This window comes from Trachypithecus francoisi, unplaced genomic scaffold (assembly GCF_009764315.1).
Source record: "Trachypithecus francoisi isolate TF-2019V2 unplaced genomic scaffold, Tfra_2.0 Lachesis_group3, whole genome shotgun sequence".
Taxonomy (NCBI): domain Eukaryota; kingdom Metazoa; phylum Chordata; class Mammalia; order Primates; family Cercopithecidae; genus Trachypithecus; species Trachypithecus francoisi.
Window position 1 is genome coordinate 6,017,828 of NW_022681468.1, and position 12,509 is coordinate 6,030,336.

The 12,509-nt window shown below is 57.4% G+C and overlaps 1 protein-coding gene across 1 annotated transcript; it reads right to left on the minus strand.

Annotated features, from left to right (window-relative positions):
* Positions 1 to 328: 328 nt before the first annotated feature.
* Positions 329 to 8,565, minus strand: DLK1 (delta like non-canonical Notch ligand 1). The gene is given in 6 exon segments (XM_033191314.1): positions 329 to 1,307; positions 3,253 to 3,298; positions 3,301 to 3,393; positions 6,373 to 6,503; positions 6,976 to 7,039; positions 8,301 to 8,565. Coding segments are annotated over 6 exon segments (1,149 nt in total). The 5' UTR covers positions 8,368 to 8,565; the 3' UTR covers positions 329 to 559.
* Between the last annotated feature and the right edge of the window lie 3,944 nt (positions 8,566 to 12,509).

Below are 12,509 nucleotides of genomic sequence, written 5' to 3' on the forward strand. Positions count from 1 at the left end.
CCTGGGGCTCTCTCTGCCTGACACACAGCCGCTGCACTCCGCTAAATCTGAAATCAATCGGAAAGATCTAAAGGTAGCGATGTTGAGCTGGATGTGAGTGCGAGTCGGATGTGGTGTGTGAGAATTAACGAACGAAAGTAATCGTAGCCCTTTGCACAGTGGGTGGTCATGTACAGCACTCGTAACGGTTTCACGAGGACCCCGTGGCCGAGACCCCCGGGGAAGGGGCGTCGGCACTGAGCCCTGGTTCTGTTGCCTTGTTTTTTTTTGGTCTTTTTTGATATTTCATTAAGTTTAGAGTTTAGAATAACATACTTATTTCTCTTACTTGTTTAAAGATGAAATTCTTATTATTATTCTGTATCATGCATTAAGAGAGAGAAAGAGGATTGTTTTAGCATTGCGCTTGTCACACAGCAACACAAAGACAATATACGTAAGCGTAGCGTTCACCACATTTGACACGAGAGAGCGAACTCCAGCACAAAGATTAGGACAGACCGCATACAGTGAGCTCTGCGGAACTCCAAGAATCTAGGGGGGGCTGTGGGAGGGCTGCTTAGATCTCCTCGCCGCCGGCCTCCTTGCTGAAGGTGGTCATGTCGATCTTCTCGGGGAAGATGATGTTAACGGCCAGGTCTTCCCCGCTGTTGTACTGAAGCAGCAGGTTCTTCTTCTTCCGCAGCATGCGGTTGTAGCGCAGGTTGGACACCCAGGTCTCACACTTGTTGAGGAAGACGATGCCCACGGTGCCCAGCACCACCAGGCTGGTGAGCACGCCCAGGATGGTGAAGCAGATGGCCTGGCCCTCGGTGAGGAGAGGGGTATTCTTGTTGAGCTCTTTCATGGACACCTTCAGGACGCGGTGCTCGGGCTGCTGTACTGGCAGCTCGTGCACCCCAGGGGTCAGGCGGTAGGTCAGCCCGTAGCCGCTGGGCAGATGGGTGACCTGCTGGGGGCTCAGCGCGCGCTTCTTGACACAGGTGAGACCTGTGAACTCGGGCTTGCACAGACACTCGTAGCTCACCTGGGTGTGCTGCAGGCAGGTGCCCCCATTCTGGCACGGGCCACTGGCGCAGTTGGTCACCGGGCGGCTGCAGGTCTTGTCGATGAAGCCGGCCGGGCACCGGCAGCGGAAGTCGCCCCCGATGTCAGTGCAGACGCCATCGTTCTCGCATGGGTTCGGGGTGCAGCTGTTGGCCACGATCTCGCAGAAATTGCCTGAGAAGCCAGGGGGGCACAGGCAGGAGGCATGGGAGGCCCGGCCCTCCTCATCCACGCAGGTGCCTCCGTGCTGGCAGGGGGAGCTGCAACACAACAGGGACACAGTAAAGGGCTTTGGGGGCTGGGCTACGACAGCGCTGCAGGGCACAGGGCTCAGGGCAGAAGGTCTCTGGCCTAATTAAGGGGCAGATGCTCAAAACACATCAGATGAATGAGGGAGGGAAGGAGGGAACGCCAGCCAGGGAGGCACAGAGAGGTGCCCAGGGTCATGACCCCGTCTGCAAGAGGCTCACCAGCAGCTCTGGGGGTGGGTGGGTGCCCACCTCACCCCCATCTCGATGCTAACCTGAGACGCACCTGACCTCCCATGCCAGGACGCTCACGTCCTCTCCCACCTCTTACTGCACCTCTCCAACCAGAGGACTGTTGGTTAGTCACTAGCCAGCTGGGAAAACTGAGGCTAGGAGAGGAAAAGTCAGTGACAGCCCAGGACTGGAGCAAGCCCCCTTCCCTTAGCTCCATCCCTGGGCTGCTGTGGCAGAAGAACCAAGCAAGGGGCACCCCTCACCCTATCCCGGGACCCACTGTCGTCCTTCCTGCCTATGGCCACTGTCGCCGCCAACCCTCATTATTATTATTATCATCATCATTAGCAGAGTGGATCCACAGGCTATTGTGCAGGAAGCGCTCGGGGACTCTCAAAGAGAAAGCAATACGAAGTCTGTCTATGCTGGCACGAGCCGGTGTCTGTGCCAGGCTGTTTAATAGTGGTCCATTCACCCAAGTGCAGCTTGCAAACCAAAGCTGTTTGCTCAAAGCGGAGCGCAAGGAGCATTTAATGTAAGTGCTTTTAAACGAGCGAGCCCTTTGTCATCTGATAAATGCCAAAACTCCGGGGAAGAAGGGGCAATAAACACAAGAAATCAGCATTGCTGCTTCAGGGTGCGGGCTCCATGGGAGCCGGACTCTGAAGGAATTTCAAGGACCTCGGGCTCTATTTTGACACACTGGTTTAAGTCCGTTAGCGAGAAAAACAAAATATTTTAAAGCTCTCATTATCTTTTTATCCTTCTTGCTAATAAGCAGAAATTGAGCTCAGTTGTCACCGGCCCCCACTCTGACCCCGTCTGAAGACTGATCTTCGGAAGCCTCGTTAATGTCCGCTTACAGCTGTTACAGGGGTCTCTGCCACCCCGCAATGTCGGGTCAAGATAAGCTTATTTGCAAGTTAGCTTCTGTTTCTTCAGAGGAAAGGGACACCCCTGTCCCCCAACTACAGGCCCAGGACTGGGTTCAAGTTTGGATTCTTATATTCGGACTCTGCCTCTGTCAAGATCTCCCTTGGCTTCAGGCTAAGCCCCATCCAATGGGGAGAAGGATGGCTCAGGGCCGCCACAGAGATAATGGGTGGACAGCGGCTGAGCCGCTGGGAGGCATTGCTCAGAGAGGTCCAAGTGAAGACAGTGGCCATTCCATTACATCCACTGTCCAGGAGTCCCAAAGCCTCCCTCCCCACTGAGGACAGCTGACAGCTGGCCCACCTCCTCTTGTGCTGGCAGAAACCCAATCGCTTCACCTCTCAGCCTGGCAACTCCCTCCACAGACATCCCAGAAAATCCAACTGCAGAGCCCACCAGTTCCCCAAAACCACCCCTGAGATACGGCAAGCGGGTTTCAAACAGCCTCAGCCCTGCGGAGCTCCAATCTCTCATTATGTTGCCTTTAGAAAATTATGCAGCTCCGAGTGTCAGTTCACCATTCCCATCGACTGTCAGTCACACGCATCAGGACTTGCGAACATCAGGGGAATATGAAATCGCCTTCGGGATCATTTGAAAAAATTACGGCGATGACACATTCCCCCCTAAATACCCCCATCTAGGGCTGTCCCCCACGGGCTGCCAGGATGAGCGCTTACTTCATCTTTTGTCAGACGACAGGTCCAACAGGGTTAGGCTGAAAGGGTCTTTAGGGGGTGTGTGAAAAGCAGCATTTATTAGATCACACGTCGTCGGGAAGGATATTTACCCATTGATCACACAGGGCCCGCCCTTTTTCTGGCAGTCCTTCCCGAGTACCCAGGGGCGCAGGAGCATTCATAGAGGCCATCGTCCAGGCTCACGCAGGTCCCGTTGTTAGCACAGGGGGTCGAGGAGCAGGCCCGAACATCTGCGGGGTGACGGAGAAAACAAGAACTTAGTTTTCTCTCCATACACAAGCGTGATGCGGACCCCGGTGGGCTTTAAAATGGCTCTGTGGACACCAAGTGGGGTCTGGAGTAAGACGGTGTAGGGAGCTCCCTCAAAAAATCCCACGAAGTGAGTTAGCTGAGGCTCAGGAAGCTGAATGGGGTTTCCTTGTCTAAGGTCACAGATCAGAAAGTCGTGGCCACTGGTACTCAAGCCAGGATAGCTGTTCCCTTTGCCTGGCACCAGGTCACCCCATATCCAGCAACATGTCCGTGACATTCACTGTGGACATCATGCCCCTCCCTGCAACAGCATGCCTAGCTGAGATTCCCTAAGGCCTGTCTCCACCAGACAAGATTGCACGCACCTCCAGCCTCTCCTGTTGGGGGAGGGGTCTTGGCCAGCTGGGGGACGAATACAGCCCAACCCTCAGAAAAACCACCAGCTCTTCATACTTTTCCATCAAAGAGGGGCAGTGAGGGGGATGGAGATGTAAAGACCCCCCTCAGTCAGGAATCAAGAAACCTGAAACCTGTTAGCCCCAGCACTACACGTGTCCCTGTGGTCTCTTTCTGCACTCAGGCTCCGAACTCAAAGGGTCCCTGGTAAAAGGGCTGCATCTTTTAAAGCCAGGAAAATTAGAACTATTGAGCACTCTCCTATCAGTGCAGGTTTCCATGAGCACTGGAATATTCCCACCATCTTTTAACACCTCCCATCAGGCACACTTCATTATTCACGTTCAGCAAGCCAGGGAGGAGCTGAACACAAGGGCCTGCGCCAGGGGCTCTGTGACGGTGGAGACCCCAGCTCCCCAGTGGAGCCAGGAAGGGACCCCTGTCCTGCCCTGTATCCAGCCTGCTGCTATGTGGCAGCAGAGTTCAGCTCTTCCCCATTCTGTGCCTCAGTTTCCCTACTTATAAAAAGAGGGTCTTTCCTTGGCCAATCTCTGAGGGACTCTTCAGCTTTGACTTTCTATAATTTGAGCCGCTGCACCTGCCAAACAGAAAGCCAGGGCCAGCGAGAGACACAGCAAGCTAAGGCAGGCTGGTGGGGGTGGGGGGAGGAAATCCCCCGTGCTGAGGCCACACACGTGCGTATTTTTTTCTCTCTCAGAGAGCTCCACACCCTCATGGAGGGGAGACTGCAATCAGTCAAGGAGGAAAAGCCTGAACGCCGCGTTGATCGACTACCCTGTGGCGTTCCACCGAAGCCCGGCCTGGTGCAAGGACACATAAAGAGGATTTATCTTTACGGGACGGCACCGGCGAGGCATCACCACGCGGCAACTCCACGTCAGGCTCCTAATTCTCTGCAACTGGCTCTCCTGTCACTCAGAATCTTAAATTTAAGCTAAAAAGCTGGCGACCACCCTCAGCTTGTCCCTGCAGCTCTCCCTGCTACGCCAATCCTGGATCAGCCCTCCTGAGTCTCCAACCCCAAAGCAGGGGTGAATTAAGCTGCTCTGAGGAGAAGGCTGCTTGGGGGTCTCTGCCAGGACAGCAGCTGTGGCCACGGCAGCCTCAAAGAGGGGCAAACAGGGGGAGGGAGGGCTGTGTCCTCTCTGGGACCCTAGACTCTCTGGCCATCCCCAAGCTGGCTGCCTTTGTCAACCTGGTGGGGAGGGGACATACCAAGGACCCATGGGAAGGGAGGCATTTGTCTGGAAAATTTCAGCAAGAGCGTACTGCACTTAGATACCAAAGAAGATGGGCTCCAGGCTAAAACCCTAACCCTGATCCCAAATGGTGGCTTTGCTGGAATCCCCCAGATCCCCAAACAACTCAGAGCTGCTGCCACTGCTTCTGTGAGGGGCAGCAGAGATGCCGGCCACAGCATGAGTCAGCCACGGGGAAACCTTGCACCATATTAGGGGGGCAGGAATGAAGGAGCAGAGCCAATTCAGAGTGTGAGGGAGCTCAGCTTCAGAACCACGGCTGCCCTGCCTGTACAGGGCAGGGGCCATAACAAAACACTCTTAAGTGTTCCTTAAGGGAGGATGTTAGTTGCAATCGAAGACAAAAATGAACTCTCTTTCTGGGGCTGGGGGAAAGGGTTGTAGCTGGCTTTTCACCCAACTTCTTTCATATCACTTAGCAGACACTTGTGTTTCTCTGATCCTCCGTTTCCCTATCTGTACCTCTTTACTAATGTTGGGGACCGAGGGACAGAGGCCCTGAGGGCAGGCTGCTACGCAGCTGGGAGTTTTTTTGTGAACTTCAGTCTGCCCAGACGTTAGGGCAGGTTTTGCCAAATGAAAATGGGCTTAGACGAACATTTCGCAGCCTGAAAATGCAGTGACAGCCAACTCTCAATTGCTTGGGGTAACAGAGGCAAAGATTGCATAAATTAATGAAATCAACAGATAACACCATCTTCACTTTAACCCTTTCTCAGCTTTTCCCAACCCCAGCCTCCCCCCATACCTGACCCGCTCAGTCCGGGCCCCCCAGCCCTGTCCTCCTGGCCCTGACTCAGCACCTGCCCCTCAACCCCTGAGCAGGGCTCGCCACCCCCCACCCCATTTGTTTGTTTGCAGCCTCTTTACAGTCTTGCGTGTGCTTTTCTAGGGAGTCTTAGCTCCGAGATCCCCAGAGCCCTGTCCATCTCCGGGCTTCCATGACCTGGACAGGCAGCCTGGGGTCTGTGGTCCCACCGGCCCAGCTGTGTGTGTACTTTGTGACTCTTTATTCAACAGGCAGCTCCCTGGCCCCCACCCCATATCTTCTCTACGTGCTGGGTGCTGATGGTGCAGAGGAGAGCAAAATACAGTCCCTACCTCTGAGGAGGCATTCGGTACCCGCAGGAAATTTATAACAGATCGTTAGAATACACAGCACGAGGTGTGCAGGAATGAGAAAGTGAGGGCCGCCAGCAACAGGAGACCGGGAGGAGGTGGTGGGGGCCAGGGCAGGCAGGTAAGGACGCAGGGCTGAGGTGAACAAAGGCGAGTGCCAACCTCTATCGCAGAGTTCCCCGTCCCAACCGTCGGTGCAAATGCACTGCCAGGGTTCTTCACAGAGTCCGTGAAGGCAGCCGGGAGAGGTCACACACTGGTCACACAGGGGACCCTGCCAGCCAGGCTGGCACCTGCAAGGGGTGGGGGAGAAAGGTGGGGACATATGAAGAGGGCGGGGTAGAGAGGGAGCTCAGGCTACTTTCTGTGGAACCAAGGACCCTTGGGGGTCTTTGCACAGTGCCAGCCAGTGGTCCTGGGAAGGAAACGTCAGTCACCAGAATGGGAAAACTGACAGAGAATGCACACCAAGCTCAGGGGCCGACCTGGAGGGGCCCCGAGATCCCGGGGGAGTGCTGTGTTTTGCCGCAGTGGCCTGCAGAGGTCTCACCTGCCACCCCACCTCTGAGAATGCAGACAGGAGCTATGGCTGCCCCGACCCCCTGCCCTCATCTCCCCCGCTTGCCCCACCAGCTTTCTGAAGGGGCCAGAAAGCTGTTTGCTGCAGCGCAGTGGCCAAGCCCCCTGTTTTTTCTGCCTGACTTCATGACTCCCCAGGCTTCTGCGTGGCCCCCACAAGCTGCCTCTGTGGAGCCACTCTATTACCTGCAAACATTGTCATCCTCGCAGAATCCATTTTGGGGGTTGCAGGCCGGGAAGCATTCAGCCCCTGAGATACAAGAAAGGTTATACAATCACCCCACCAGGCCCCAAGCCAAGGCAAAGCCTGTCTTCTCCCACACAGCCCACCACTGTCCCCGAGGGCACCAACAGCCCTCTTGGGTCCTACCAGTCTGGCACACAGTAGGCACTTCCTATCCCAGCATGGATGGGGCTCAATGCACGCAGGAGAAAAATCTCTGGCACGTTCGCAGCGATGAAATGACCACGGTACACTCCCTAGTTCTTAGGAGCATGAGAAACACCTTCTCTCCCGACCCCCAAAAGCAAATACGACACCTCAAGTCCTCCTAACAGTGGGGATGGGGACAGTGGAGGGAAATATGTTGACCCCCAGGCATGCAGCCTGACCCTGACCATCACTTTTGCAACCTGAGCTGAATAGGGGAGCAGATTTTGAGGTGTTCAGCTCTGGGAAAGCCCAGACAGGTTCACCTGGTGGGCTCCCCAGTAAGGCGTCTGGATTCTTTTTAAGGTTCATCCCTGTTAAGCTGGGCACCCAGGTCAAATCTTCCCCCTTTCCGCTACCCCAGACTCTTCGCATTAAGAAAACGATGACGACACAGGGTTTTGCTTAGCGGGCTGAGGTTGCAACACTGCTTAGAGAGATTCTGACACTTTAATAGGCACCTACTGTGTGCATTTACTCAACCAGCTCCACAGCTTCCTAGACAGCCCCCTCACAACCACTGGTGCAATGAGTGGGGGGGCGCTGCGGGAAGGGGGCAACTCTCTCGCTGTCAGAGACAGATGGCCACTGCAGACAGAAGTGTCGCAGCCCCTCACCTAGAGAAATGCGCCACGCAGTAAGGGCTCAGGCTGGGCTTCTCTGGGAATTGGGGGCTAAGACGGCAAAGTCGCCCCCCACCCCCGCCCCGAGACCTGTTCCCGAAAGCTCACACAGGGACACCCCAAAGTTGCACCCCAGAGTATTTTCATAGAAGACTCCACAACAGCACCTCATTTTTCCATGCCTCCTTGCTCAGCGCACCAACACCCCTCTGGCGCCACTTCTGCGGGGCGGGAAGGGGCTGGGGGTCTCACACATCCCCTGCGCCCTGGGACCCCAGGGTCGGGCCTTGGCAAGCGAGGGTGGTGGGGAGGGCGAGACAGGCACAGCGCGGGGTTTAGGGCTAGGCGGGACGGGAGGAGTTGGGGCGCACGAGACGGGGCGTGCGGGGCACCGGGCGGCCGGCGGGGCGTCGCAGGCTTCCCCAGAGGGGGCGCGAGCCGGGCCGCCGGGGGCTCACCATGGGTGCTGTGGCCGAAAGCCAGCAGGAGCAAGAGGACGCGCAGGAGGGCTTCGGTCGCGGTCATCTCGGGGCGGCCGGGGTCGCGGTCCCGGGAGCGGTGCGGGCGCGGGTCCGGCTCCTGGCGCCGCACTGGGCTTCTGGTTGCGGACGCTGAAGGGGGCGCGGGCGCGCAGCGAGGGGAAAGCCAGGGCTGCACCGGGCTGCGCGCTGCGCTCTCCACCGCCGCTGCCGGGGAGCTGCCGCCGCCGCCGCGCGCGCCGCCCTTTTCGTACCGCCTCCCCCCCCCGCGGCCCCCGCCCCCCGCCCCCGCCTCCGCGCACACGGGGCCGGCGCCGGCCAGTCCCGGTGACCCCCGCCCCTCGCAGGGCCGCCCCCCACCACTGCAGCGTCCCGGAAGCCCGCTCGCGCACACGGGTGCACTCTTGGCTAGACGGGCACAGGTACCCCGCGAGCGTTTGGCACACGTTCCCCCCCACAGGACAGCATGCGGCCGCGCACACACAGGCCTGCCTAGGACAAGTCGCAGGAATCGAACCTGGGCCGCAGACCTCCCCGGAGAGCACAAGTCCGCACGCAGGAACACTGAAACACTTATTGCTGACGTCCCGGGCACACGTACAATGGTTAGATACCCAGGAAAACACAAAGGCGCACTATGAAGATGTGAACTAAGCACATAATCACACACGCACACAGAAAAACACCCAGAAAAAGCCCGACACCCCCAGTACCCCTAGCCATGAAGACGCAGAAAAATACAGTTGCCCCTGTGGCAACCCACACCCCACAACGCAAACGCACACGGCAACCCAAACACACTGTAGGCCAGACGGCGTATAGACACAGTCCTGGGCGGCAGAGGGGCAAGCGGACCCTCGGTTACCCAACCATGGGCATCCTCTCCCATGTGCCAATCCCCTGCACACAGTCGCGTAGGCAGAACCACCTGCACATCCAAACACACAAACACACTTGTAAACACACTGACACTAGTGCCTGCATTCAGTCACACCCACCCCCGCACACACAGCATCTCAGTCAGGGCCTTAGCCGCGCTGAAACACAAATGCACCGACTCTTAACGCACACATGTGCGCACAGCCACGCACCTGATACCCACAAGCACACATACCCAGCCGACTCGTGGTCACACACTGACAAAAATACATACGCAGTCCCCAACACACACACACACGATCGCATCTGTCTTTGTCCACAGTGGCATGCGTGGGCAGCCTCACCGATGTGCTCTCACATACACACAATAGCACTCCAGGCACTTTGCACGTATGCCAGACCCACTGGGAGAACTTCTCTGAGGGGTCGCCAGCCGGAGAGGTGCAGGTAGAGGATGCCAATTGCCAGAGACCCTCTTCCTCTGCAGAGCTCCCAGGGAGAGGGGGTGCTCCTCAGGCACCCCTCCTCACCATTACCCCCAGCCTAGGCTTAGAGCCCTGGTGTAGAGGAAAGCTCTGCACCCCTCGACCCAGTCTGTATTGGGGAGGCTCAGAAAGATAGGGAGGGAGAGGGGTAGGAAGGGATTAAAGATGTTTAACCTCCTGGGGAAAGGGTCCCAGGCATCCTGATCTTTGGGTGGGTGGTTTACAATACTTAATTTGCATAATTAATTAATACATATCCTAGAGGCAGGGAGTGGGTGCCCACCCAGCTCCCAGCCTCCATTTCCTTGCAGTGCTGCAGTGGGGTGTGATCTTGCCACTTTGAACCTGGAGGCTGGATGTTTTGGCCTCCTGGCCCTCTAGTCCAGCCCTGGCAGGTCTGAGAACACGTTTCCCATCCTAGCCATAGATGTGGGAAGGCAGGCCCATGGGCGTCCCCAGGCCTACCAGCCCTAAGTCAATTGCTCCAGTAAGGCACTCGGGATGGGCACAGGGATGGACAGAGACCAGAGCTGCTCTGGGCTGGCTCCAAGGAGGCTGGAGGGAAATTCCCAGACTCTGGTGAAAGGTGTCCCTTCCCTGATGTTATCTGCAGAATGCCCAGATGGGTAGGGGCTGCTGGGAATGGCTTTGGGGACAGTCTGGAGGGAGCAGCTGGGGTGCCCACTGTGTGCCTGCCACATGCCCTTGCATTCCTGTGACGCTACTCTCTTCCGTGGACTCTTTCCTCAAGTCAAGAAACCAACTCCAGTGACGGAAGGTCCTTTGCCCAAGGCCCTTGGCCTAGAATGAGAGTGGCTGACAGACCCAACCCTGGAAGTGCCAGTGTCCACTGCATGGTGATTGCCAAGGTCTTCCTGACCAGGGTTCCTTTCTTCCCTCCCTCCAAGGCCCCTGACTTCAGCCTCCAAAATCATCCCAACAGCAGGCAGACCTGGAAGAGCTGAGTTTTCTGCCAGAAGCCAAGGAGGGGTGGAGGATCTCAGGGCTGGGTAACCCCGGGGCGAGGGCCTCCCAGGCTCCTGCCGAAGTCCCGCAGAGAGGAGAATCTCTGGACTGCATGGAGCACTTAGGGGGCCCCAGTGGACTTCGAGTTTCTCCACCCCCAAGCACACCTAGACTCCTCCCTTCCCCAACCATGTTCTTCCCCGGACCCACCCCCACTCCACCGCAGCCCTCCCCAGTTTAGGAAAGGGAGGGAGGCCAGAGGAGGGTATTCTCGCCCAAGGGAGTCTGTCCAAATGTCATAGGCTTATGCTGAAAGGGCACTGCCTTGGCTTGGGGGGCACCTGCTGTCTAATCCTATCTCCATTTCATGCCCACCAAGGGTCCTGGGCCCTGGGCCAGTCACTTTCCTCTGGGAGCCCTGTTTCTTAGCCCATAAACAGAGATGTCCCACCTGTCTCTGAAGGGAACTCGGGTTTTTGTAAGCAGAAAAGCACTGTGCTGACAGGGCCTGGTCACAACCCCTTCCAGCCATTCCTCCAACAGCTGCAGCGCAGAGCCTTTGCCCCAGCCAGCTAGAGGATCTCCAAGCGGGTGACCAGGCTCCACTGGCCCCGGGCCCTCTTCAAGAGCCCCCTGCAGGGACACTTCAGGGACCGGAGGGGACTTTCCTGTCTCACGGGACCTACAAGCCAAGAAGCTTTCTGTTGCCTTGCTCTGATCTCAATAAAGCGTTTGTAAATTCAGGAGGCTGGAGCTTTCTTTTCAGCAAGCAGACACTGAGAAAGGGTAGCTTAGGAGCGGTGGGGAGGGGAGGTTGGTGACTGTCACAGACTTTAAGTCTGCACAGAAGGCGCGAAAATGCCAATGTAGTCCCTTGGGGAGAAGCAGTACAGTCTGCTGTTTGCAAGCAGACCGTGGGGGCTGCGGAGTGGCGGGCTGGAGGAGCTGGACGCCCCCTCCTCTATCTGCACATCCCTCCCCTCCTCCCCCTTCCTCTTCTCTCAAGAGCCATGCTCCGTGTCCAGGCCCCCGAGATTACAAAGATGAGGCCAGTAGCCCACGGGTCCTCACAGAATGGTGTGGCAGGCGATCTACACAGTTTGCAGGGACTGAACCTGCCAACTCTGGGGCCAAATTGAGATTCATGAGCTGGACTCCCTCCCTGTAGCCAAGCCTAAGGCTCTGCCTGTGGCCCCACGCCCCACAGGCAAGAGCGGAAAGCAAGGGGAACCGGTCCGGAAGCAGTCTTGCTGGGCTTCCCTGGGGCAGCAGGGGAGCTGCTGATGAGTGAAAGTTTTCCAAGGGAAGGAAAGAAGTGCTGTCTCCAGCCTTTTTCCTCCCCACTCCTCTGCTCCCCACTACTCTCTGCTCTCCCCTCCTCTGCTCTCCCCTCCTCTGCTCCCCACTCCTCTGCTCTCCCCTCCTCTGCTCTCCCCTCCTCTGCTCTCCCCTCCTCTGCTCCCCACTCCTCTGCTCTCCCCTCCTCTGCTCCCCACTACTCTCTGCTCTCCCCTCCTCTGCTCCCCACTCCTCTGCTCTCCCCTCCTCTGCTCTCCCCTCCTCTGCTCTCCCACTCCTCTGCTCTCCCCTCCTCTGCTGTCCCCTCCTCTGCTCTCCCCACTCCTCTGCTCTCCCCACTCCTCTGCTCTCCCCTCCTCTGCTCTCCCCTCCTCTGCTCTCTCCTCCTGTCTGCTCCCCCTCCTCCTTTTCTAAACACTAACTCCTCCTCCAGCCAGCCCCAGACCACTTCGCCCCTGATTAAAGGCAGAAACACTGATCAGGGCAGCTCAGCTGGGTGGAGCTAGAGGGGCCTCTGAGACTCACTAGCCCTGGGCACCAGCAGGGGTGGGAGAGAGAG